The 27,516-nt window shown below is 47.0% G+C and overlaps 1 protein-coding gene across 4 annotated transcripts in view; it reads right to left on the reverse strand.

The window, feature by feature from the left end:
- Window positions 1–27,516, reverse strand: part of LOC106591398 (polycystin-1) — a 208,500-nt gene that overhangs the window by 108,683 nt on the left and 72,301 nt on the right. For all 4 annotated transcript variants that reach the window (XM_045690822.1, XM_045690823.1, XM_045690824.1 and 1 more), the window contains exons 13-25: window positions 21,261–21,532; window positions 20,602–21,071; window positions 19,921–20,181; window positions 17,350–17,458; window positions 15,664–15,795; window positions 13,034–13,209; window positions 10,728–10,864; window positions 7,822–10,430; window positions 7,355–7,599; window positions 6,575–6,827; window positions 5,921–6,151; window positions 5,442–5,656; window positions 3,323–3,440 (exon numbers count right to left, since the gene is read on the reverse strand). In XM_045690822.1, the coding sequence (XP_045546778.1) occupies window positions 3,323–3,440; window positions 5,442–5,656; window positions 5,921–6,151; window positions 6,575–6,827; window positions 7,355–7,599; window positions 7,822–10,430; window positions 10,728–10,864; window positions 13,034–13,209; window positions 15,664–15,795; window positions 17,350–17,458; window positions 19,921–20,181; window positions 20,602–21,071; window positions 21,261–21,532 (5,228 nt within the window). The remainder of the gene's footprint in view (window positions 1–3,322; window positions 3,441–5,441; window positions 5,657–5,920; window positions 6,152–6,574; window positions 6,828–7,354; window positions 7,600–7,821; window positions 10,431–10,727; window positions 10,865–13,033; window positions 13,210–15,663; window positions 15,796–17,349; window positions 17,459–19,920; window positions 20,182–20,601; window positions 21,072–21,260; window positions 21,533–27,516) is intronic.

A 27,516-nucleotide genomic window follows, 5' to 3' on the forward strand; every position in this document is an offset into this window, starting at 1 on the left:
CAATAACACATGTAGTATGGAGGAGAGAGGTGTTACCTCAGTCTTATTCCAATAACACATGTAGTATGGAGGAGAGAGGGGTTACCTCAGTCTTATTCCAATAACACATGTAGTATGGAGGAGAGAGGTGTTACCTCAGTCTTATTCCAATAACACACGTAGTATGGAGGAGAGAGGTGTTACCTCAGTCTTATTCCAATAACACATGTAGTATGGAGGAGAGAGGTGTTACCTCAGTCTTATTCCAATAACACACGTAGTATGGAGGAGAGAGGTGTTACCTCAGTCTTATTCCAATAACACACGTAGTATGGAGGAGAGAGGTGTTACCTCAGTCTTATTCCAATAACACACGTAGTATGGAGGAGAGAGGGGTTACCTCAGTCTTATTCCAATAACACATGTAGTATGGAGGAGAGAGGTGTTACCTCAGTCTTATTCCAATAACACATGTAGTATGGAGGAGAGAGGTGTTACCTCAGTCTTATTCCAATAACACATGTAGTATGGAGGAGAGAGGTGTTACCTCAGTCTTATTCCAATAACACATGTAGTATGGAGGAGAGAGGGGTTTATGGAGGAGAGAGGGGTTTATGGAGGAGAGAGGGGTTTATGGAGGAGAGAGGGGTTTATGGAGGAGAGAGGTAGAGGGGAGAGAGGGGTTTATGGAGGAGAGAGGGGTTTATGGAGGAGAGAAGGGTTTATGGAGGAGAGAGGTAGAGGGGAGAGAGGGGTTTATGGAGGAGAGGTCGAGGGGAGAGAGGGGTTTATGGAGGAGAGAGGTAGAGGGGAGAGAGGGGTTTATGGAGGAGATAGGTAGAGAGGAGAGAGGGGTTTATGGAGGAGAGAGGTAGAGGGGAGAGAGGGGTTTATGGAGGAGAGGTCGAGGGGAGAGAGGGGTTTATGGAGGAGAGGTCGAGGGGAGAGAGGGGTTTTGGACTAATGTCAACAAGTGCCTAAGCGACTTAGAGAAAGTGTGTGTGTGTGTGTGTGTGTGTGTGTGTGTGTGTGTGTGTGTGTGTGTGTGTGTGTGTGTGTGTGTGTGTGTATCTGTGGGCTATGCTTTTATTCTGAACAGGGCACACAGTCAATGACGCACAAGTTCGTACAACTGATAAATATCTAATCTCTCCTTCACAGCAGGAGCTAGGACACATACAGAGAGAGAGAGAGACAAAGAGAGACAGAGAGACAGACAGAGAGATAGACAGATAGAGAGACAGACAGAGAGAGAGAGAGAGAGAGAAGAAAAAGAGAGAGTATTCTTCCCAGTAGAGATTCCTCTCATGGTTCAGCCAGTCAGAAGGGTCTGAAAGCCTTCCACCCAGCTTCAGCTCTGTCCATCTCAAATATTCACGTACTACCAAGTACCAACACAACACAGACCCTGTCTGACCACACATCTCCTCGCCAGTAATCAGCTGCTTCAATCAAAGCCAAACCCTCATTTATTTAACACAGTAATTATGTCCTATAGGGACAGATGACTCTGAAAACATACGGATATCTGGATGATTACAGAGTAACTCCCATAATTCCCATGAGCCGGTTGCCCTCTACGTTTCTTCCTGGCAACTGTGCTCTGGCTTTGCTTCCTTCCTGGGGTCTAGGCCGGGTAACTATAACAACTGCTGATGTCATAAAATACGTTTGATTGATTAACTGATACAGTTGAAGTCGGAAGTTTACATACACCTTAGCCAAATACATTTAAACTCAGTTTTTCACAATTTCTGACATTTAATCCCAGTAAAAATTCCCTGTGTCTTAGGTCGTTAGAATCACCACATTATTTTAAGAATGTGAAATCTCAGAATAATAGTAGAGAGAATGATTTATTTCAGCTTTTATTTCTTTCATCACATTCCTAGTGGGTCAGAAGTTTACATACACTCAATTAGTATTTGGTAGCATTGCCTTTAAATTGTTTAACTTGGGTCAAACATTTCGGGTAGCCTTCCACAAGCTTCCCACAATAAGTTGGGTGAAGTTTGGCCCATTCCTGCTGACAGAGCTGGTGTAACTGAGTCAGGTTTGTAGGCCTCCTTGCTCGCACACGCTTTTTCAGTTCTGCCCACAAATTTTCTATAGGACTGAGGTCAGGGCTTTGTGATGGCCACTCCAATACCTTGACTTTGTTGTCCTTAAGCCATTTTGCCACAACTTTGGAAGTATGCTTGGGGTCATTGTCCATTTGGAAGACCCATTTGCGACCAAGCTTTAACTTCCTGACTGATGTCTTAAGATGTTGCTTCAATATATCCACATAATTTTCCATCCTCATGATGCCATCTATTTTGTGAAGTGCACCAGTCCCTCCTGCAGTAAAGCACCCCCACAACATGATGCTGCTGCCCCCGTGCTTCACAGTTGGGATGGTGTTCTTCAGCTTGCAAGCATCCCCCTTTTTCCTCCAAAAATAACGATGGTCATTATGGCCAAACAGTTCTATTTTTGTTTCCTCAGACCAGAGGACGGTTCTCCAAAAAGTACGATCTTTGTCCCCATGTGCAGTTGCAAATCGTAGTCTGGCTTTTTTTTATGGCGGTTTTGGAGCAGTGCCTTCTTCCTTGCTGAGCGGCCTTTCAGGTTATGTTGATATAGGACTCGTTTTACTGTGGCTATAGATACTTTTGTACCTGTTTCCTCCAGCATCTTCACAAGGTCCTTTGCTGTTGTTCTGGGATTGATTTGCACTTTTCGCACCAAAGTATGTTCATCTCTAGGAGACAGAACGTGTCTCCTTCCTGAGCGGTATGATGGCTGCGTGGTCCCATGGTGTTTATACTTGCGTACTATTGTTTGTACAGATGAATGTGGTACCTTTAGGCATTTGGAAATTGCTCCCAAGGATGAACCAGACTTGTGGAGGTCTACAATTTTTTTTCTGAGGTCTTGGCTGATTTCTTTGGATTTTCCCATGATGTCAAGCAAAGAGGCACTGAGTTTGAAGGTAGGTCTTGAAATACATTCACAGGTACAACTCCAATTGACTCAAATGACGTCAATTAGCCTATCAGAAGCTAAAGCCATGAAGTCATTTTCTGGAATTTTCCAAGCTGTTTAAAGGCACAGTCAACTTAGTGTTTGTAAACTTCTGACCCACTGGAACTGTGATACAGTGAATTATAAGTTAAATAATCTGTCTGTAAACAATTGTTGGAAAAATTACTTGTGTCAAGAACAAAGTAGATGTCCTAACCGACTTGCCAAAACTATAGTTTGTTAACAAGAAATTTGTGGAGTGGTTGAAAAACTAGTTTTAATGACTCCAACCTAAGTGTACGTAAACTTCCCACTTCAACTGTATGTGTGTTCTTACCTTGGAGGTAGTGACACAGTCCCAGTGGTAGTAGAGTAGTGACTGGCTGTCCAGGTTCATGTTGGGATCATAGCTCTGCTCAGCACTCAGCTGCAGGTCCTGGGTCCTGGACGACACCCTGGAAGTACCACATCAGAGATAACTTTATTTCAAGTGCAGTAAAAAGGATCATTTTATGATCTGAAAACAAAACAAGGGATGTTGTTTTGTTTTACCCTAAAAGGAGTAGTTCAGATTTTTACAACTTGATGTTAGATGGTTCCTCACCCTGAAAGTAGTCCACAATGGGCTATGGATTACAGTTTCTCCTGGCCCCTGAAAGTAGTCTACACTGGACTATGGATTACAGTTTCTCCTGGCCCCTGAAAGTAGTCTACAATGGACTATGGATTACAGTTTCTCCTGGCCCCTGAAAGTAGTCTACACTGGACTATGGATTACAGTTTCTCCTGGCCCCTGAAAGTAGTCTACACTGGACTATGGATTACAGTTTCTCCTGGCCCCTGAAAGTAGTCTACAATGGACTATGGATTACAGTTTCTCCTGGCCCCTGAAAGTAGTCTACACTGGACTATGGATTACAGTTTCTCCTGGCCCCTGAAAGTAGTCTACACTGGACTATGGATTACAGTTTCTCCTGGCCCCTGAAAGTAGTCTACACTGGACTATGGATTACAGTTTCTCCTGGCCCCTGAAAGTAGTCTACAATGGACTATGGATTACAGTTTCTCCTGGCCCCTGAAAGTAGTCTACAATGGACTATGGATTACAGTTTCTCCTGGCCCCTGAAAGTAGTCTACACTGGACTATGGATTACAGTTTCTCCTGGCCCCTGAAAGTAGTCTACACTGGACTATGGATTACAGTTTCTCCTGACCCCTGAAAGTAGTCTACAATGGACTATGGATTACAGTTTCTCCTGGCCCCTGAAAGTAGTCTACACTGGACTATGGATTACAGTTTCTCCTAGCCCCTGAAAGTAGTCTACAATGGGCTATGGACTACAGTTTCTCCTGGCCCCTGAAAGTAGTCTACACTGGACTATGGATTACAGTTTCTCCTGGCCCCTGAAAGTAGTCTACAATGGACTATGGATTACAGTTTCTCCTGGCCCCTGAAAGTAGTCTACACTGGACTATGGATTACAGTTTCTCCTGGCCCCTGAAAGTAGTCTACACTGGAGTATGGATTACAATTTCTCCTGGCCCCTGAAAGTAGTCTACACTGGACTATGGATTACAGTTTCTCCTGACCCCTGAAAGTAGTCTACAATGGGCTATGGATTACAGTTTCTCCTGGCCCCTGAAAGTAGTCTACACTGGACTATGGATTACAGTTTCTCCTGACCCCCGAAAGTAGTCTACAATGGGCTATGGATTACAGTTTCTCCTGGCCCCTGAAAGTAGTCTACACTGGACTATGGATTACAGTTTCTCCTGGCCCCTGAATGTAGTCTACACTGGACTATGGATTACAGTTTCTCCTGGCCCCTGAAAGTAGTCTACAATGGACTATGGATTACAGTTTCTCCTGGCCCCTGAAAGTAGTCTACAATGGGCTATGGATTACAGTTTCTCCTAGCCCCTGAAAGTAGTCTACAATGGGCTATGGACTACAGTTTCTCCTGGCCCCTGAAAGTAGTCTACACTGGACTATGGATTACAGTTTCTCCTGGCCCCTGAAAGTAGTCTACAATGGACTATGGATTACAGTTTCTCCTGGCCCCTGAAAGTAGTCTACACTGGACTATGGATTACAGTTTCTCCTGGCCCCTGAAAGTAGTCTACAATGGACTACGGATTACAGTTTCTCCTGGCCCCTGAAAGTAGTCTACAATGGACTATGGATTACAGTTTCTCCTGGCCCCTGAAAGTAGTCTACAATGGACTATGGATTACAGTTTCTCCTGGCCCCTGAAAGTAGTCTACACTAGACTATGGATTACAGTTTCTCCTGGCCCATAACCATCTAACAGAGTTTACAAATACTGAACTCCTCCTTTAAGGTTTTTAAATCTTATTTTTATTTTGGCCTGCAATCAGTGATTTTATTGTGTTCTTCATTTATTTTTATTGTAAAAAAAATGAACTACTCCTTCAACAGCATCTGCCCCTCTTACCTGTAGGTCCCTCCCTCTATGATAGGTACCAGGCGGGCGGCCATGACGGTTAGCTGTAGACAGGCAGCCTTCCTCAGGGGAACCCCCTGGTAGGACAGGGAGAACACCAGCGAGTAGTTCCCCGAACGCAGAGCCATCTTGGGCACCGAGAGCTGCAGCCGTCGCACGTCTACTTCCCCCGGGAGAGGGATCTTAGAGGCCAGAGGTGCTGCCCCCTGGAGGTCGGAGGGTGAATAGAGTCACAACGCATCATCACCAAGGTTTTTGCTCTGTACTGAAAGTGCTCCATCTTGAAAACTTGACTGCTGAGGTGCAACAATTGACGCTTCACAAAGATCTGGCCCAGAGCTTTTCCCCCCGAGGTTGCAACAGTAACAAAGGGGCCGAGGCTTAGCGAAGGGTCAATTGTTTGAGATTGTATTATTGACAGTGGATAATCAACACAATACAGAACAACATATTGATTTAAGAAGTAGTACCGAGTGGTCGTAGTTGCAGTGCGGGGTGGAGAAGATCTCCCAGAGGTACTGGGCTCCGTAGCGGATGCAAGCCTTCAGGTCCACGCTAGCCTCCACCAGGGTGGGCTGGTAGCGCCAGATGGCTAGCCTAGGAGCCTGAACTACCTGAACCTCTGGCTCCTCACACTCCAACACCCTGATGGTCACCTCCACCCTGGCTACCACCCAGCTCACCAAGTTACTACAGTTCACCTAGTGGTGGGGAGGAGAATTACGGTCAGTCTGTGTTTATAACATTTGTGTTTGTTATAAAATGGGGTTGGGGGGTTGGTTTACAGTAATGGTGGGAAGGTGAATCAAAACTGTTACTTTGTGTAAAATAATGTTTATCATAGTAGAAGTATAACCTTATTTAGGGTGCTGAAAATTCCCTAGTGGTGGGAGGAAGAATGACAACTATCTCAGTGTTACAAAATGGTGTTAGAGAATTGTAAGTGTAGCTTTGTGTAATAAAACGGTATTGTACAGTAGACATAATGTTTATTATAGTTGTACTTATAGAAAGTCACTAGAAAAGGGAAATTGGGTTTGCTGTCATTCATACAAAATCAAGAAACACATGAAAATAAACATGTAAAAAACACGACGATGATAAATAATAGAAAGCTAGTATACCTGGACCAGGTATTGACCTGGGGACGCGTACACATGTTCAACAGAGGAGGTGGCAGAGAGCCGGGGCGCAGAGCCGTCCTTAAAGTCCCACAGGTAGGTAACGGGTGTGGATTGAGGCGTGATGCCCACCGTTAGCATCACCGTCTTGTTGATGAAGGTGTCTCTGGGCTGGGCCTCCACCCGGGCCTCTGTCAGAACGTTCTGCACCTGGATGTGCTTGGTGATGTTCTGGCCGTTTAGCAAGTTGAACACCCTGGATGCATTAAGAAAGATATCATTTAGCAGATAGAAAATACAAAGCAACATGTAACAGAGTGTGCAGATTTTCATATTGGTGGCCCCAGTGGGAATCGAACCAACAACCTTGGCATTGTTCGTAGGGTTACAAAATTACAGTAACTTTCCCCACATTACCAGCATTTCCAAAAATCCTGGTTAGAAGATTCCCGAAATCAGAAGAGAATCAGCAGGATATCCTGGAACCTCCAACCAGGATGTCTGTAAAACCTGGGAATTCTGGCGTTGCAAAGGAAGGCTCAGTTGGTACCTCAACAGAGAGTATTAATGGTTCTGGCAGAACCCACAACCTTTGTGTTGTGAGCCCCATATTCAGTTGGTAAGTCACCTCAACTAGAGGGTGACTGACATGGCCTCATTTACAACAGACTTACAGTACAGACTTACAGTACAGACTTTTAATAGCCTACATTTTGGTATTGGCGGCGCCAGCGGGAACTGATCCCTTTGCGTCCATAGCCCCGTACTCAGTTGATACCTTACCTCAGGTAGATGGTGAGTGACCCGGCCTGGTCGGGGTTGTAGGTCACCTCCTTCCCGATGTGGGGAAGGGGGTGGTGGTTAAGGTCAAAGGTCCACAGGAAGGTCACAGGGTTTCCTGTCAGGATGTCGGCTACGAAGGTCTTCTTGACGCCCACAGGCATGGCGGCATCACAGCAGTCCAGGATACTCAGCCTGCTCACTGGCTCCATCACCTCCACCTGCAGATGGCGCCACTCAGAACTCACCTGGGGAAATGATGAGATTACGGTAAAACAAGACAAAGAAAAACACAACAAACATCAACTAGCATAACATATGACAATATATGTAAAAAAATTGTATTGAGTTCTAAAAATTTTTATCAACTACAACGATATTAAAATGCTTAATAAAAATAAATTGTTAATAGAAAAAATGTAATGTAAACACGATACATAGCATTCTCCCCTGGAAGTCCTGTATCTCACCTGGTTGTGTGCGGACAGGTTTACCATGTAGGTGTCGACCCGGCTGAACTGGTGAACGTAGGTCTGGTTGAGGCTGATCACGGTCGAGTCTCCGCAGATGCTGAGGATGAAGCTGACATTCGTCCCTGACGCCTTGGCGATGGTAAACTCCACCCTCTCCCCGACCGCCGCGATCCTCTTACTGGCCCTCAGCTCCAACCCCTGAATCTTATCCTGTACCGTCAACTCTCTGGAAAACCCCTCGCCGCTAACGTCGTTGGTAGCGTTTAGCATAACGGTGAACGGCCCTGGTTCCTGGAAAACGTGGGACACCCTCCGCCCCATTTCTGTTCTGCCCAGCAACAGCCAGGTCCAAGATACGTTGGTGCCGGTCCTTAATTCTCCATGGAGGGAGACATTGACGCCGGTGGCCACAAAGTTCTGCTCCGTGACGTTAGTCGAGAACGTCACTCCCGTTACCACTTCCTGGACGTCAATGAACTTCGACACCGTCTCGGCGCTGACCTCATTGGACACTTCCACGGTAACGACCTTCATTCCTGGACCAGTGAACCAATGAACCACAGAGGGCTCATTCCAGCCTAGAGCGCCCTCATCAACCGACCACCGGTACTGCAGGTCCGATCCTTTACTGGCCAACACCGTCAGGTTAGTGGAGGAGTTGACCGCCACGGGGTTGACGCTGGTCTCCAGGTACAGCTCTCCAACCGGATCGAGGAACTGGATGGTTCTGTTCACCGTGAGCGTTCCGAGGAGGTTGGTGGCCCGCAGGAAGACGTCACAGGGACCAGGGGTGGAGAAGTTGACCGGGATGGTCTTCCCGCTGAGGTTGAGCGCAGTGCTGACCGGCGCCAGCTCCCTGAGGAGGTTCCAGCTGAAGGACATGTTGGTCCCTTCCCTCAGCGCGGCCTGGAGGTGGAGCACGCGGTTCGTAGCGTAGCAGCACCCCCGCTCACCCCCCATCTCCTCCTCAGGCTGGATCTGCAGCCCCTCCAGCTCCCGCAGCACGTAGATGTATACGCTGGCCTGGGCTGAGCCCACGTCGCTCTCTGCCGTGACGATGACGTTGTACGTCCCCACCGACCGGAAGGTGTAATGAGTCTTCCATTCTTGGAGCCTGGGCGTGCAGCCGTCACACAGGTTCCACGAAAACCGCACGCCGTCGCCTTCCTCGAGGTGAGCCTTGAAGTTGACTGTGGCGTTTATGGGGACGTTGACCCGATCAGCGTTGACCACCAGGCCGCGGATGGGTGCCAGGACCGCCACGGCAACCCGGGTGTGGTTGCTGCTCACCGGGTTTGCCGCCGTCAGCGTGACATTGAAGTCTCCAGAGACGTTGTAGGCGTGTGTCACGTTCGGCCCAGGGGTGAGGGGCATTCCGTCGCCGAAATCCCAGGTGTAGAGGCTGGCGGGCGCCAGCGAAGAGGTGGTGAAGAGGTACACCTCCCTCAGAGTCAGGTTATTGGATCTAGTCCCGTTATGTTGAATCAGAACCAGACCTACCGGCCGCTGGATCTGAATCAGGACGCTGTCGTTACTGCAGGAGATGTTGTTGGACACAGTGACCGTCACCAGGTACTGACCAGGGTTTTTATAGGTGAACACCATGTCCTTATGGCCCTGGACAGGTGTAGAGTCGTCAATCACCCCAAAATCCCATAGGTAGGTGTAGTCGAAGTCTGGCCAGGCGCTGGCCCTGAACCGGCTCTCCTCCCCCAGTCTGAAGTTCCTCTTCTCTGGGGTCAGGGTCACGTTGGACACCGCCGGCTGGACGCACACCCACGCAAAGAAGTTGGCCTTGTTGACGCCGCTGGACAGCAGCAAGGAGAGATGGTAGTCCCCGCTGCCCCAGTAGGAGTGGCTGATCCTGGGGCTGCCCCGGTGTGTCTGGTTGGGGGTCCCGTCCCCGAAGCTCCACTCATACAGGTGAGAGGAGGCATTCCCCGAAACGAAGGCCTGGAAGTCGACCTGGGTCAGCTCCTGGACGCAGCCCGCCGGCTCCAGCCTCACCACCTGCAGCACGAACACCTGGACAGGTACCAGGGTCCAGCGGGCGCTCACCGCGTTCCACGCCGTCACGTTCACCGTGTAGTTCCCGTCTTTCACGTAGGTGTGCGGAACCTCGGAACCCGCCGTCGTCACCACGGACCCGTCGCCCATGTCGAAGCTCCAGGTGACGTTGTTACCTGCCTCCAGGTGTGCAGAGACCATCGTCGGGGTGTTGAGCTCGGTCGGGGCGGAGGAGGTCGCCGTTAACCCTTTAATCTCCTCGTACACCAACATCTCAGCGCAGGCCTCCGTCCAGCTGATGGTATTATTCACGGACACACACACGTTGTGGACGCCACTGTGGCCGACCCCGTAGGTGTGGTTGACCCGACGTTGAGGCCCCTCCCGGGAGGCGGAGCCATCGCCAAAATCCCACGTATAGACGATGCCATAGGCCGAGGGCAAGGCGTGAGCCTCAAAAGCTGCTGGTTGGCCGGCCTGGAGGAGGCGCGGCTCTGTTTCTATGTCGACGTGGGTAAGGACACTGTAGACGTGCATGTCGATGCGCTGGGTTCTGTTCTCGTAATGGTTAGACACAGACACCAGGACGGTGTACACTCCTACAGAGAGACAGGGAGGCCAGGGGGAAAGAGAAAGCATGACATTGTCCTCTTTTCCAAAATGTAACAAGACATTCCCAGTGACACTCCCAGATAGGGTTGATAAATCCTGGTAACATTCCCAAAATTCCCCGGTTTTCCAGAGATGCAGGTTGGAGGATTCTAGATTTCCTACTTATTTCCTCCTGAATCCGGTAATCTTCTAACCGGGATTTCTGTAAAACCAGCTGTTTTTAAATAATATACTGTAAATATAGCATGAATACTATGAACCAGTATAGAGGTGGATTAACAGACCTGGCTGGGGGTACTTGTATTTGACTTTGTTGGGCAGGAGCACCTGTGTAGGGGAGTCTGGTAGGGGAGGGAACAGGGAGGAGTTGTATGGAGGTTTAAAGTCATACTCCTGGTAACCTCCGTCTCCAAACGACCACCTGGGGGACAGGGCACAATGTTGTCAATACAATCAATCCAGTCAAACAGAACACACACACACACACACACACACACACACAAACTAGTGTCTGAGAAGCAGTGGAGGGCTTGGAGAGAGAGGAGTGGAAACTCTGGATCGCTCACTGAGATGAACAAGAGAGTGAAGAGAGACTGAGGGAAGGAGGGAAGGAGGGAGATGGAGGTAAAATGATAGAGTGGAGAGAGAGGGAAGGAGAGAGAGAAACGGAGGGGAACATTCCTGTCAGCAATCTGCTCTAACCACAAGACTGTAAATCAAAACCCTGCCATTATCAACACAGAGACTGTGTGTGTGTTTGTGTGTGTCTCTGTCTGTGTGTCTCTGTCTGTGTGTGTGTGTGTGTGTGTGTGTGTGTGTGTGTGTGTGTGTGTGTGTGTGTGTGTGTGTGTGTGTGTGTGTGTGTGTGTGTGTGTGTGTGTGTGTGTGTGTGTGTGTGTGTGTGTGTGAGCTCGCGTCATGCATGTGTTAAAGAGAGAGAGAAAGAAAAAATAGGGAGCGGGGAAAGGAGAGGCAGCTAGACAGTCTCAGAGAGATGTATACATGTATAGGAGACAGTCTCAGAGAGATGTATACATGTATAGGAGACAGTCTAAGAGAGATGTATACATGTATAGGAGACAGTCTCAGAGAGATGTATACATGTATAGGAGACAGTCTCAGAGAGATGTATACATGTATAGGAGACAGTCTCAGAGAGATGTATACATGTATAGGAGACGGTCTCAGTCTCAGAGAGATGTATACATGTATAGGAGACAGTCTCAGTCTCAGAGAGATGTATACATGTATAGGAGACAGTCTCAGAGAGATGTATACATGTATAGGAGACAGTCTCAGAGAGATGTATACATGTATAGGAGACAGTCTCAGAGAGATGTATACATGTATAGGAGACAGTCTCAGTCTCAGAGAGATGTATACATGCATAGGAGACAGTCTCAGAGAGATGTATACATGTATAGGAGACAGTCTCAGAGAGATGTATACATGTATAGGAGACAGTCTCAGAGAGATGTATACATGTATAGGAGACAGTCTCAGTCTCAGAGAGATGTATACATGTATAGGAGACATTCTCAGTCTCAGAGAGATGTATACATGTATAGGAGACAGTCTCAGAGAGATGTATACATGTATAGGAGACAGTCTCAGAGAGATGTATACATGTATAGGAGACAGTCTCAGTCTCAGAGAGATGTATACATGTATAGGAGACAGTCTCAGAGAGATGTATACATGTATAGGAGACAGTCTCAGAGAGATGTATACATGTATAGGAGACAGTCTCAGAGAGATGTATACACGTATAGGAGACAGTCTCAGAGAGATGTATACATGTATAGGAGACAGTCTCAGAGAGATATATACATGTATAGGAGACAGTCTCAGAGAGATGTATACATGTATAGGAGACAGTCTCAGTCTCAGAGAGATGTATACATGTATAGGAGACAGTCTCAGAGAGATGTATACATGTATAGGAGACAGTCTCAGAGAGATGTATACATGTATAGGAGACAGTCTCAGTCTCAGAGAGATGTATACATGTATAGGAGACAGTCTCAGTCTCAGAGAGATGTATACATGTATAGGAGACAGTCTCAGAGAGATGTATACATGTATAGGAGACAGTCTCAGAGAGATGTATACATGTATAGGAGACAGTCTCAGAGAGATGTATACATGTATAGGAGACAGTCTCAGTCTCAGAGAGATGTATACATGTATAGGAGACAGTCTCAGAGAGATGTATACATGTATAGGAGACAGTCTCAGAGAGATGTATACATGTATAGGAGACAGTCTCAGAGAGATGTATACATGTATAGGAGACAGTCTCAGTCTCAGAGAGATGTATACATGTATAGGAGACAGTCTCAGAGAGATGTATACATGTATAGGAGACAGTCTCAGAGAGATGTATACATGTATAGGAGACAGTCTAAGCATGAGCTTGGATTGGTCTGTGTTTATGATATGTTGGTGTGTGTTGGTGTGCGTGCTTGCGTGTGTGTGTGTGTGTGTGTGTGTGTGTGTGTGTGTGTGTGTGTGTGTGTGTGTGTGTGTGTGTGTGTGCGTGCGTGCGTGCGTGTGTGTGCGCGCGTGTCTCTCACACACTACAACCTACCGGAAGGTGGCGTCCACGGACATATCCAGGACCACAGAGGTGGTCAGGAACTGGTCCGAGCCCTGCGTGACCACGCCAGGCACGCCGGTGACCGTGAGGTTGACCATGGGGTTCATACGGTCGACCGTCACGTTGAAGTGGTCCGTCAGGTTGCTCACATGGTTCATCGCCGTCACCTGTAGGATAGGAGGAGATTGACTGGTTGATTGATTGATAGCTACTTCAGTATTGAGGTTTCTGCATTGTGATGTATTTACAGGTCAACATTCTACGGCAGCCACCTTAACTCCCCATTAACATTACATGGGGAATATTTAAACAATGCTATGTAACGGAATGTCTAGAACATTCCAAAATCTAAAAGTTGGCCCAACTCTCCACATATCTCTCTCTGCTTCTACCTAATCCCAGCAGGTGTCTGTTCCATATGGCTGGTGGACAGGGGGATGAGAGCTCCCCCTTATCCGTTGATTCATTGATGGATTGATTGTTTATTGTCCTTTATGAGAGTCAGCTTTCACAAAGTCCTATGTCAAGATACTAACAGCACTACTGGGGGTTTATAAAGGTGAAACCGATACCAGTGTGCTGCTCACAGTATATCTTCCTCTACTGTCCCGGTCCCCATACCGAGCTCCAACCAGTCTTCCTCTGATTCAAAACACACGGTATATCTTCCTCTACTGTCCCGGTCCCCATACCGAGATCCAACCAGTCTTCCTCTGATTCAAAACACACAGTATATCTTCCTCTACTGTCCCGGTCCCCATACCGAGATCCAACCAGTCTTCCTCTGATTCAAAACACACGGTATATCTTCCTCTACTGTCCCGGTCCCCATACCGAGATCCAACCAGTCTTCCTCTGATTCAAAACACACGGTATATCTTCCTCTACTGTCCCGGTCCCCATACCGAGATCCAACCAGTCTTCCTCTGATTCAAAACACACAGTATATCTTCCTCTACTGTCCCGGTCCCCATACCGAGATCCAACCAGTCTTCCTCTGATTCAAAACACACGGTATATCTTCCTCTACTGTCCCGGTCCCCATACCGAGCTCCAACCAGTCTTCCTCTGATTCAAAACACACGGTATATCTTCCTCTACTGTCCCGGTCCCCATACCGAGCTCCAACCAGTCTTCCTCTGATTCAAAACACACAGTATATCTTCCTCTACTGTCCCGGTCCCCATACCGAGATCCAACCAGTCTTCCTCTGATTCAAAACACACGGTATATCTTCCTCTACTGTCCCGGTCCCCATACCGAGATCCAACCAGTCTTCCTCTGATTCAAAACACACGGTATATCTTCCTCTACTGTCCCGGTCCCCATACCGAGATCCAACCAGTCTTCCTCTGATTCAAAACACACGGTATATCTTCCTCTACTGTCCCGGTCCCCATACCGAGATCCAACCAGTCTTCCTCTGATTCAAAACACACGGTATATCTTCCTCTACTGTCCCGGTCCCCATACCGAGATCCAACCAGTCTTCCTCTGATTCAAAACACACAGTATATCTTCCTCTACTGTCCCGGTCCCCATACCGAGATCCAACCAGTCTTCCTCTGATTCAAAACACACAGTATATCTTCCTCTACTGTCCCGGTCCCCATACCGAGATCCAACCAGTCTTCCTCTGATTCAAAACACACGGTATATCTTCCTCTACTGTCCCGGTCCCCATACCGAGATCCAACCAGTCTTCCTCTGATTCAAAACACACGGTATATCTTCCTCTACTGTCCCGGTCCCCATACCGAGATCCAACCAGTCTTCCTCTGATTCAAAACACACGGTATATCTTCCTCTACTGTCCCGGTCCCCATACCGAGATCCAACCAGTCTTCCTCTGATTCAAAACACACAGTATATCTTCCTCTACTGTCCCGGTCCCCATACCGAGATCCAACCAGTCTTCCTCTGATTCAAAACACACAGTATATCTTCCTCTACTGTCCCGGTCCCCATACCGAGATCCAACCAGTCTTCCTCTGATTCAAAACACACGGTATATCTTCCTCTACTGTCCCGGTCCCCATACCGAGATCCAACCAGTCTTCCTCTGATTCAAAACACACGTGACCACCATCCTTGACAACGTACCAACCAATTGAGCTCTACAAAAAGGTACCAATTGGATAGTTCCATGGGTGACATTTCAAGCTAGCTGTGGACGGAGCTTACGGCACGTTCTTCATAACTCTGTTATAACTCTGTTATGAAGGCAAGGTTTCCCATCACATTTCTGAGGTAGAGATTTCCCATAACTACAGATCTAGGATTTGAACTCTTTGTATTTGTCATGCTGGTGTTGCACAGAAGTGGTGGATGAGTTGGTGGGGAGTGTCCTTTGAGATCTGGTGAAAACTGATGCCAAAAGCAGCAGTACATGGATATCAAAGATCAAAGTAGCTAGACATTAGCTTAGCTTTACCACCTAGCTTTAACCAACACCAAACCAGCATCAACCAAGGCAGGGGCCCATGTCAGTGTCATCTATGTTGTATTGTGTGTGTGTGTGTGTGTGTGTGTGTGTGTGTGTGTGTGTGTGTGTGTGTGTGTGTGTGTGTGTGTGTGTGTGTGTGTGTGTGTGTGTGTGTGTGTGTGTGTGTGTGTCTCACCGATAGTTTGTAGACAGCTGGGTTCTGGTATATAATGTTCAGCACTGTGTTGTAGTAGGTGAAGTAGGGCTTATCATCCACTGTCCATTTAAAGGTTGGGTTGGAACCTCCCTCTACAGCAGCAGTATAGCTCTGGAACACACAGAGAGGAGATCACACACACACACACACCCAACACACACACACACACCCCCCAACACACACACACCCAACACACACACACCCCAACACATACACACCCAACACACACACACCCAACACACACACCCCCCCAACACACACACACCCAACACACACACACCCAACACACACACCCCCCCAACCACACACACACCCAACACACACACACCCCCCAACACACCCCCCCCCAACACACACACACCCAACACACACACACCCCCCAACACAAACACACCCCCCAACACAAACACACCCAACACACCGCAACACACCACCAACACACACAAACACAACACACCCCCAACACACACACACCCACCCAACACACACCCAACACACACACACCCAACACACCCCAACACAAACACACCCAACACACCCCCAACACAAACACCCCCAACACACCCCAACACAAACACACCCAACACACCCCCAACACAAACACACCCAACACACCCCAACACAAACACCCCCAACACAAACACACCCAACACACCCCCAACACAAACACCCCCAACACACCCCCAACACAAACACCCCCAACACACCCCAACACAAACACACCCAACACACCCCCAACACAAACACACCCAACACACCCCAACACAAAAACCCCCAACACACCCCAACACAAACACACCCAACACACCCCCAACACAAACACCCCCAACACACCCCAACACAAACACACCCAACACACCCCCAACACAAACACACCCAACACACCCCAACACAAACACACCCAACACCCCCAACACAAACACACCCAACACACCCCCAACACAAACACACCCAACACACCCCAACACAAACACACCCAACACACCCCCAACACAAACACAACCAACACACCCCAACACAAACACACCCAACACACCCCCAACACAAACACACCCAACACACCCCAACACAAACACACCCAACACAAACACACCCAACACACCCCCAACACAAACACACCCAACACACCCCAACACAAACACACCCAACACACCCCAACACAAACACACCCAACACACCCCCAACACAAACACACCCAACACAAACACACCCAACACCCCCCAACACAAACACACCCAACACAAACACACCCAACATACCCCCAACACAAACACACCCAACACCCCCCAACACAAACACACCCAACACCCCCAACACAAACACACCCAACACAAACACACCCAACACACCCCCAACACAAACACCCCCAACATACCCCCAACACAAACACCCCCAACATACCCCCAACACAAACACACCCAACATACCCCCAACACAAACACACCCAACACAAACACACCCAACACAAACACACCCAACATACCCCCAACACACCCCCAACACAAACACACCCAACATACCACAAACACACCCAACACACCCAACATACCCCCAACACAAACACCCCCAACACAAACACACCCAACACACCCCCAACACAAACACACCCAACACAAACACACCCAACACACCCCCAACACACACACACACACACATTGAACTCACCACGACTGATTCCATGAGGACTCTGTGTCTGGGATGAGGCTGGACCACCAGACCTCTCAGAGGTTCCTCCACCCCGACCAACAGGCTGAGACTGGCCTCCGTCACCTCGCTGTGGACACACACACACACACACACACACACACACACACACACACACACACACACACACACACACACACACACACACACACACACACACACACACGTGATGAGCAACATTGAAACTTAAAGACTTGTGTTAGCTTCCCTAACAGACTAATATACTGTCTATACAATCACACTGTATGTAGATATACTGTATGTAGATATACTGTATGTAGATATACTGTCTATACAATCACACTGTATGTAATATACTGTATGTAGATATACTGTATGTAGATATACTGTCTATACAATCACACTGTATGTAGATATACTGTATGTAGATATACTGTCTATACAATCACACTGTATGTAGATATACTGTATGTAGATATACTGTATGTAGATATACTGTCTATACAATCACACTGTATGTAGATATACTGTATGTAGATATACTGTCTATACAATCACACTGTATGTAGATATACTGTATGTAGATATACTGTATGTAGATATACTGTCTATACAATCACACTGTATGTAGATATACTGTATGTAGGTATACTGTATGATATACACTGTATGTAGATATACTGTATGTAGATATACTGTCTATACAATCACACTGTATGTAATATACTGTATGTAGATATACTGTATGTAGATATACTGTCTATACAATCACACTGTATGTAGATATACTGTATGTAGGTATACTGTATGAAATACACTGTATGTAGATATACTGTATGTTATACACTATATGTAGATACACTGTATGTGATATACTGTATGTAGATATACTGTATGTAGATATACTGTACAATCACACTGTATGTAGATATACTGTATGTTATACACTGTATGTAGATATACTATATGTGATATACTGTACGTGATATAGTGTATGTAGATATACTATATGTAGATATACTGTACAATCACACTGTATGTAGATATACTGTATGTAGATATACTGTATGTTATACACTGTATGTAGATATACTGTATGTAGATATACTGTACAATCACACTGTATGTAGATATACTGTATGTTATACACTGTGTGTAGATATACTATATGTGATATACTGTATGTGATATAGTGTATGTAGATATACTATATGTAGATATACTATATGTAGATATACTGTATGTAGATATACTGTATGTGATATAGTGTATGTAGATATACTATATGTAGATATACTATATGTAGATATACTGTATGTGATATAGTGTATGTAGATATACTATATGTAGATATACTATATGTAGATATACTATATGTAGATATACTGTATGTGATATAGTGTATGTAGATATACTGTATGTAGATATACTATATGTAGATATACTATATGTAGATATACTGTATGTGATATAGTGTATGTAGATATACTGTATGTAGATATACTATATGTAGATATACTATATGTAGATATACTGTATGTGATATAGTGTATGTAGATATACTATATGTAGATATACTATATGTAGATATACTGTATGTGATATAGTGTATGTAGATATACTGTATGTAGATATACTGTATGTGATATAGTGTATGTAGATATACTATATGTAGATATACTGTATGTGATATAGTGTATGTAGATATACTATATGTAGATATACTGTATGTGATATAGTGTATGTAGATATACTGTATGTAGATATACTGTATGTGATATAGTGTATGTAGATATACTATATGTAGATATACTGTATGTAGATATACTGTATGTGATATAGTGTATGTAGATATACTATATGTAGATATACTATATGTAGATATACTATATGTAGATATACTGTATGTGATATAGTGTATGTAGATATACTGTATGTAGATATACTGTATGTGATATAGTGTATGTAGATATACTGTATGTAGATATACTATATGTAGATATACTGTATGTGATATAGTGTATGTAGATATACTGTATGTAGATATACTGTATGTGATATAGTGTATGTAGATATACTATATGTAGATATACTATATGTAGATATACTATATGTAGATATACTGTATGTGATATAGTGTATGTAGATATACTGTATGTAGATATACTGTATGTGATATAGTGTATGTAGATATACTGTATGTAGATATACTGTATGTAGATATACTATATGTAGATATACTATATGTAGATATACTGTATGTGATATAGTGTATGTAGATATACTGTATGTAGATATACTGTATGCAGATACACTCTTAGAGAAAAGGGTTCCAGAAGGGATCTTCACTGTCCTCATAGCAGAACCCTTTTTGGTTCCAGGTGGAACCCTTTTTGTTTCCAGGGTAGAAACATTTTGGGTTGCATGTAGAACCCTCTGTGGAACATGGAACAAAAGGGTTCTACCTGGACCAAAGGGTTCTCCTATTGGAACAGCCGAAGATCCCTTTTAAGTTCTAGAACGCACCCTTTTTTCAGTGTAGGGATGTATAGAATCATAGAGATATCTGACCTGTGTGCTGACAGATTCACCACCACCGGCCCCCTCTCCTCCCCTAGCCCCAGATCTATCACCGCAAACAGACTGTGGCTCTGGTCCTCCCCCCCTCTCCCTGGTTCTCCTGCCCTGCCTGCCCCTCTACACTCCCCCACAGTGGGCAGGAAGTCAGGGGGGCAGTGGTCCTGGAAGAGGACACTCTGGTTGCTTCCCTGCCAGTGGACTTTGGCTCCGTACTGGGAGTGGACCCGGAGCAGAACCACCGTCTGGTTGGGCCTGGATCACAATCACAATCATTTGTATTTGCCAAGTACATTAATTCACATGTGCCAGGAATTTGACCAGGTGAAATGGTACTGATAATATCATTACAATAAACAGAATTATACAAGACAGAATATTAATAAAGTCATTTATGAATCCAATCCAATCCAATCCAATCAAACACAACACAACACAACACAACACAACACAACACAACACAACACAACACAACACAACACAACACAACACAACACAACACAACACAACACAACACAACACAACACAACACAACACAACACAACACCACACCACACCACACCACACCACACCACACCACACCACACCACACCACACCACACCACACCACACCACACCACACCACACCACACCACACCACACCACAACACAACACAACACAACACAACACATTACCTGAAGTAGTAGGTTCCGTTCTGAGAGGGGGGGTGGAGGACGGTGAGGCCCAGGGGAGGGACCACGCGGACGGGACATGACGCCGTGACGGGGAAGGCAGGATCGTCGGAGGTCACCTCCAGGCTATAGAGCCCCGGCTGGGGGAGGCCGGAGGAGAGCTGGGACCCCTGTAGCTGGGTCTCACTATGCCCAACGTAGAGCACCCTGATCGGGCAGACCATGTCCACAGCCCAGCCTCCTCCTCGAACATCCTCCAGGGTTATTTCAACGCTCTGGTCCAGGTCCACGGAACCTTCTGATTGGTTGGAGTTGGCCCACAGCCAGTCAGATTGGTTGAGGGCCAGGATTGGCTGTCGCCACGGCGACTGGGGTGAAGGGTCGCAGCGGAGCAGGGAGGCGGGGCCGGCGTCGTGCTGCAGGCCGATGATGTCGCCGGGGGAGACCAGCAGGTCCTCGACACGCTCCCTCATCTGAGGGGGAAGGAGAGGAGGAGAGAGGAGGTAAGAGAGGAGGAGAGAGGAGGCAAGTTTTAAAAGTACCAGTTGTGTTTGTTGTGTGTAGTTGTGTGTATCACTGTAGGTGTTTTGTTCTTTCATCATTGTGTTCATTTGGTGTGTGTGTGTGTGTGTGTGACTGTGTGCATCTGTCCATCCACTCACCAGTATGTGTGTAACAGGTCCAGCAGGCAGTGTAACCACCACCTCATCCACCAGGCTGTAGCTAGGACGCAGCGCCCCGGGTGGCAGAGTGTCTGCCTGGGTACAGTTGGCACAGGATCCAGGGTGGCAGGGGCTGGCTAGGGGTAGGCAGCGGCCCAGGAAGGGGCACCACTGCTGGGGAGGAGGGCAGGAGGTGGAGGGTAAAGGGGTGGAGGTGCTGGTCTCCATGGAGACACACAGAGCCACAGGATGACATAGGGGACCACCGCATCCTGGAGGGAGGAGAGTCGTCATGACAGAAACAACATCATGACAGAAACATCATGACAGAAACATCATGACAGAAACATCATCATGACAGAAACATCATCATGACAGAAACATCAACATGACAGAAACATCATCATGACAGAAACATCATCATGACAGAAACATCAACATGACAGAAACATCATCATGACAGAAACATCAACATGACAGAAACATCATGACAGAAACATCATCATGACAGAAACATCAACATGACAGAAACATCATGACAGAAACATCATCATGACAGAAACATCATCATGACAGAAACATCAACATGACAGAAACATCATGACAGAAACATCATCATGACAGAAACATCAACATGACAGAAACATCAACATGACAGAAACATCAACATGACAGAAACATCATCATGACAGAAACATCATCATGACAGAAACATCATGACAGAAACATCATCATGACAGAAACATCATCATGACAGAAACATCATCATGACAGAAACATCATCATGACAGAAACATCATCATGACAGAAACATCAACATGACAGAAACATCATCATGACAGAAACATCATCATGACAGAAACATCAACATGACAGAAACATCATCATGACAGAAACATCATCATGACAGAAACATCATCATGACAGAAACATCATCATGACAAAAACATCATCATGACAGAAACATCATCATGACAGAAACATCATGACAGAAACATCATCATGACAGAAACATCATCATCATGACAGAAACATCATCATGACAGAAACATCAACATGACAGAAACATCATGACAGAAACATCAACATGACAGAAACATCATGACAGAAACATCATGACAGAAACATCATCATGACAGAAACATCATCATGACAAAAACATCATCATGACAGAAACATCATCATGACAGAAACATCATGACAGAAACATCATCATGACAGAAACATCATCATCATGACAGAAACATCATCATGACAGAAACATCAACATGACAGAAACATCATGACAGAAACATCAACATGACAGAAACATCATGACAGAAACATCATGACAGAAACATCATCATGACAGAAACATCATGACAGAAACATCAACATGACAGAAACATCATGACAGAAACATCATGACAGAAACATCATCATGACAGAAACATCATGACAGAAACATCAACATGACAGAAACATCATGACAGAAACATCAACATGACAGAAACATCAACATGACAGAAACATCATGACAGAAACATCATCATGACAGAAACATCATCATGACAGAAACATCAACATGACAGAAACATCAACATGACAGAAACATCATCATGACAGAAACATCATCATGACAGAAACATCAACATGACAGAAACATCATCATGACAGAAACATCATCATGACAGAAACATCAACATGACAGAAACATCAACATGACAGAAACATCAACATGACAGAAACATCATCATGACAGAAACATCATCATGACAGAAACATCCAGTGCTTAATTTGATCCTGCCAGAACAGGAACCGGCACCTCTACATTTTGGACTGTTTTGTTCCAGAACCTATTTAGCCGGATCAGGTACCTCTCGTGGCATGAAAAATAATTTTCACATTTTGCAAAGTAAAAATTATTATAAAAGTGTTCAAAGTCAATTTGAATTGCCTCTTTGTTAATTACCCTGCCCCCCCCACAAAAAAACGTAACGTTAAAAAGTAGATGTTGATTCGGGCCGGGCCTGATAGTTGATTCGAGGGGGGCCTGATAGTTGATTCGAGGGGGGCCTGATAGTTGATTCGAGGGGGGCCTGATAGTTGATTTGGGCCGGGCCTGATAGTTGATTCGAGGGGGCCTGATAGTTGATTCGAGGGGGCCTGATAGTTGATTCGAGGGGGGCCTGATAGTTGATTTGGGCCGGGCCTGATAGTTGATTCGAGGGGGCCTGATAGTTGATTCGAGGGGGGCCTGATAGTTGATTCGAGGGGGGCCTGATAGTTGATTTGGGCCGGGCCTGATAGTTGATTCGAGGGGGCCTGATAGTTGATTCGAGGGGGGCCTGATAGTTGATTCGAGGGGGCCTGATAGTTGATTCGGGCCGGGCCTGATAGTTGATTCGGGCCGGGCCTGATAGTTGATTCGAGGGGGGCCTGATAGTTGATTTGGGCCGGGCCTGATAGTTGATTCGAGGGGGGCCTGATAGTTGATTCGAGGGGGCCTGATAGTTGATTCGAGGGGGGCCTGATAGTTGATTCGGGCCGGGCCTGATAGTTGATTCGGGCCGGGCCTGATAGTTGATTCGAGGGGGGCCTGATAGTTGATTTGGGCCGGGCCTGATAGTTGATTCGAGGGGGGCCTGATAGTTGATTCGAGGGGGGCCTGATAGTTGATTCGAGGGGGGCCTGATAGTTGATTCGGGCCGGGCCTGATAGTTGATTCGGGCCGGGCCTGATAGTTGATTCGAGGGGGGCCTGATAGTTGATTCGGGCCGGGCCTGATAGTTGATTCGAGGCGGGCCTGATTGTTGATTCGAGGGGGGCCTGATAGTTGATTCGGGGCGGGCCTAATAGTTGATTCGGGCCGGGCCTGATAGTTGATTCGAGGGGGGCCTGATAGTTGATTCGAGGGGGCCTGATAGTTGATTCGGGCCGGGCCTGATAGTTGATTCGAGGGGGCCTGATAGTTGATTCGAGGGGGGCCTGATAGTTGATTCGAGGGGGCCTGATAGTTGATTCGAGGGGGCCTGATAGTTGATTCGGGCCGGGCCTGATAGTTGATTCGGGCGGGCCTGATAGTTGATTCGAGGGGGGCCTGATAGTTGATTCGGGCCGGGCCTGATAGTTGATTCGGGCCGGGCCTGATAGTTGATTCGAGGGGGCCTGATAGTTGATTTGGGCCGGGCCTGATAGTTGATTCGAGGGGGCCTGATAGTTGATTCGAGGGGGCCTGATAGTTGATTTGGGCCGGGCCTGATAGTTGATTCGAGGGGGGCCTGATAGTTGATTCGAGGGGGGCCTGATAGTTGATTCGAGGGGGGCCTGATAGTTGATTCGGGCCGGGCCTGATAGTTGATTCGGGCTGGGCCTGATAGTTGATTCGAGGCGGGCCTGATTGTTGATTCGAGGGGGGCCTGATAGTTGATTCGGGCGGGCTTAATAGTTGATTCGGGCGGGCCTGATAGTTGATTCGAGGGGGGCCTGATAGTTGATTCGAGGGGGGCCTGATAGTTGATTCGGGCCGGGCCTGATAGTTGATTCGAGGGGGGCCTGATAGTTGATTCGAGGGGGGCCTGATAGTTGATTCGGGCCGGGCCTGATAGTTGATTCGGGCCGGGCCTGATAGTTGATTCGGGCGGGCCTGATAGTTGATTCGGGCGGGCCTGATAGTTGATTCGGGACGGGCCTGATAGTTGATTCGAGCGGGCCTGATAGTTGATTCGGGCCGGGCCTGATAGTTGATTCGAGGGGGCCTGATAGTTGATTCGGGCGGGCCTGATAGTTGATTCGGGCGGGCCTGATAGTTGATTCGGGGCGGGCCTGATAGTTGATTCGGGACGGGCCTGATAGTTGATTCGGGCGGGCCTGATAGTTGATTCGGGCCGGGCCTGATAGTTGATTCGAGGGGGGCCTGATAGTTGATTCGGGGCGGGCCTGATAGTTGATTCGAGGCGGGCCTGATTGTTGATTCGAGGGGGCCTGATAGTTGATTCGGGCGGGCCTAATAGTTGATTCGGGCCGGGCCTGATAGTTGATTCGAGGGGGGCCTGATAGTTGATTCGAGGGGGGCCTGATAGTTGATTCGGGCCGGGCCTGATAGTTGATTCGAGGGGGGCCTGATAGTTGATTCGAGGGGGGCCTGATAGTTGATTCGAGGGGGCCTGATAGTTGATTCGAGGGGGCCTGATAGTTGATTCGGGCCGGGCCTGATAGTTGATTCGGGCCGGGCCTGATAGTTGATTCGAGGGGGCCTGATAGTTGATTCGGGCCGGGCCTGATAGTTGATTCGGGCCGGGCCTGATAGTTGATTCGAGGGGGGCCTGATAGTTGATTTGGGCCGGGCCTGATAGTTGATTCGAGGGGGGCCTGATAGTTGATTCGAGGGGGGCCTGATAGTTGATTTGGGCCGGGCCTGATAGTTGATTCGAGGGGGCCTGATAGTTGATTCGAGGGGGCCTGATAGTTGATTCGAGGGGGCCTGATAGTTGATTCGGGCCGGGCCTGATAGTTGATTCGGGCTGGGCCTGATAGTTGATTCGAGGCGGGCCTGATTGTTGATTCGAGGGGGGCCTGATAGTTGATTCGGGCGGGCTTAATAGTTGATTCGGGCCGGGCCTGATAGTTGATTCGAGGGGGGCCTGATAGTTGATTCGAGGGGGGCCTGATAGTTGATTCGGGCCGGGCCTGATAGTTGATTCGAGGGGGCCTGATAGTTGATTCGGGCCGGGCCTGATAGTTGATTCGGGCCGGGCCTGATAGTTGATTCGAGGGGGGCCTGATAGTTGATTCGGGCCGGGCCTGATAGTTGATTCGGGCCGGGCCTGATAGTTGATTCGAGGGGGGCCTGATAGTTGATTCGGGGCGGGCCTGATAGTTGATTCGGGGCGGGCCTGATAGTTGATTCGGGCCGGGCCTGATAGTTGATTCGGGGCGGGCCTGATAGTTGATTCGGGACGGGCCTGATAGTTGATTCGGGGCGGGCCTGATAGTTGATTCGGGGGGGGCCTGATAGTTGATTCGAGGCGGGCCTGATAGTTGATTCGGGGGGGGCCTGATAGTTGATTCGAGGCGGGCCTGATAGTTGATTTGGGGCGGGCCTGATAGTTGATTCGAGGCGGGCCTAATAGTTGATTTGGGCCGGGCCTGATAATTGATTCGGGCCGAATGTGAGAAGCAAGCCTGTATCTCTCACAGAACTAGAATGAGATTCACTTTCTATGTTCTCTCTCCCTCTCTCTGTTCTGATAGACATGAGCCTGCAACTCCCGTCTCTCCTGCGTTGCACTTCATCATTTATTTAGTTACAGAATTATAACCGCTTGAAGGGTTCTGGAGAGGCTGCAGAACCCCTGATAAATGTAAATACATTTGGCAAAATTACAGAATTACTGCTGTCTGTTCAGAAAGAAATGAAACCATTCAGAATGTCCTACTACACCATGAGAAGGCCTATCATTAAGCCACAGACGATCAATAGCTTCTTTTAAAAACTGCCTTGCTGTGGATTGTAGCCCATAACAAGACCTACAGTCAGGAATGTTCTGCAAATCTGTCAGTGAACGACAGCATGCAGACAAAACAGGCCTTTCACAATATTTCAAATACAAATCGCAGGAAAACACAGGTAGGAAAGCAAATGTCTCCTGCAGAAAACAGAAGACTAATCTGTCTGCTGTAGGCGGACAAAATATTTCATCAACTTCGAAATATTGTTTTACATAGTAAAGAGAGAGAGAGAGAGGCTTTTGGCACGAACACATCGGCCATCACCAGTGAGTGATCTGAGCATCATTAGGTGAGTCAGTGAAACTGGAAAGCATTTTTAGGACTATAATTTCCTCCTCACATTGTGTCTCCACACATCTAGGTCTAGACTATTGATGGGCACAAGACAAGGTCGATTTTTATTGATCTCAGATTCTCAGTTTGTCAGGGTCAAAGCAGTCTGCAATGTCCATCATTTGTGAGTTATTGAAAAAGATTCTGCCAGTCTCCAGTCATCTACAGAATTGCATGAAATGAGTTTATAAAAGGCCAGACTTTTCCCGGACCCTCAACAACTAAACATGTTCCCAGTGTGTGCAACTTCTGTAAGTGCCTCTACTCTACTGCTCTATGCCACTACGCAAATGTGATGATATGCATGCAAGGATTTATTATAAAAGGTGTTGTTTTTTCTCAGGCATTCTGGTATCTCAGAACTCCCCCTGTCATGCTCACTGTTGGTTCCGGAACCTCCCAATTTACAAATGAAGCACTGGAAACATCATCA

The sequence above is a fragment of the Salmo salar genome, chromosome ssa12 (assembly GCF_905237065.1).
Source record: "Salmo salar chromosome ssa12, Ssal_v3.1, whole genome shotgun sequence".
NCBI lineage: Eukaryota > Metazoa > Chordata > Actinopteri > Salmoniformes > Salmonidae > Salmo > Salmo salar.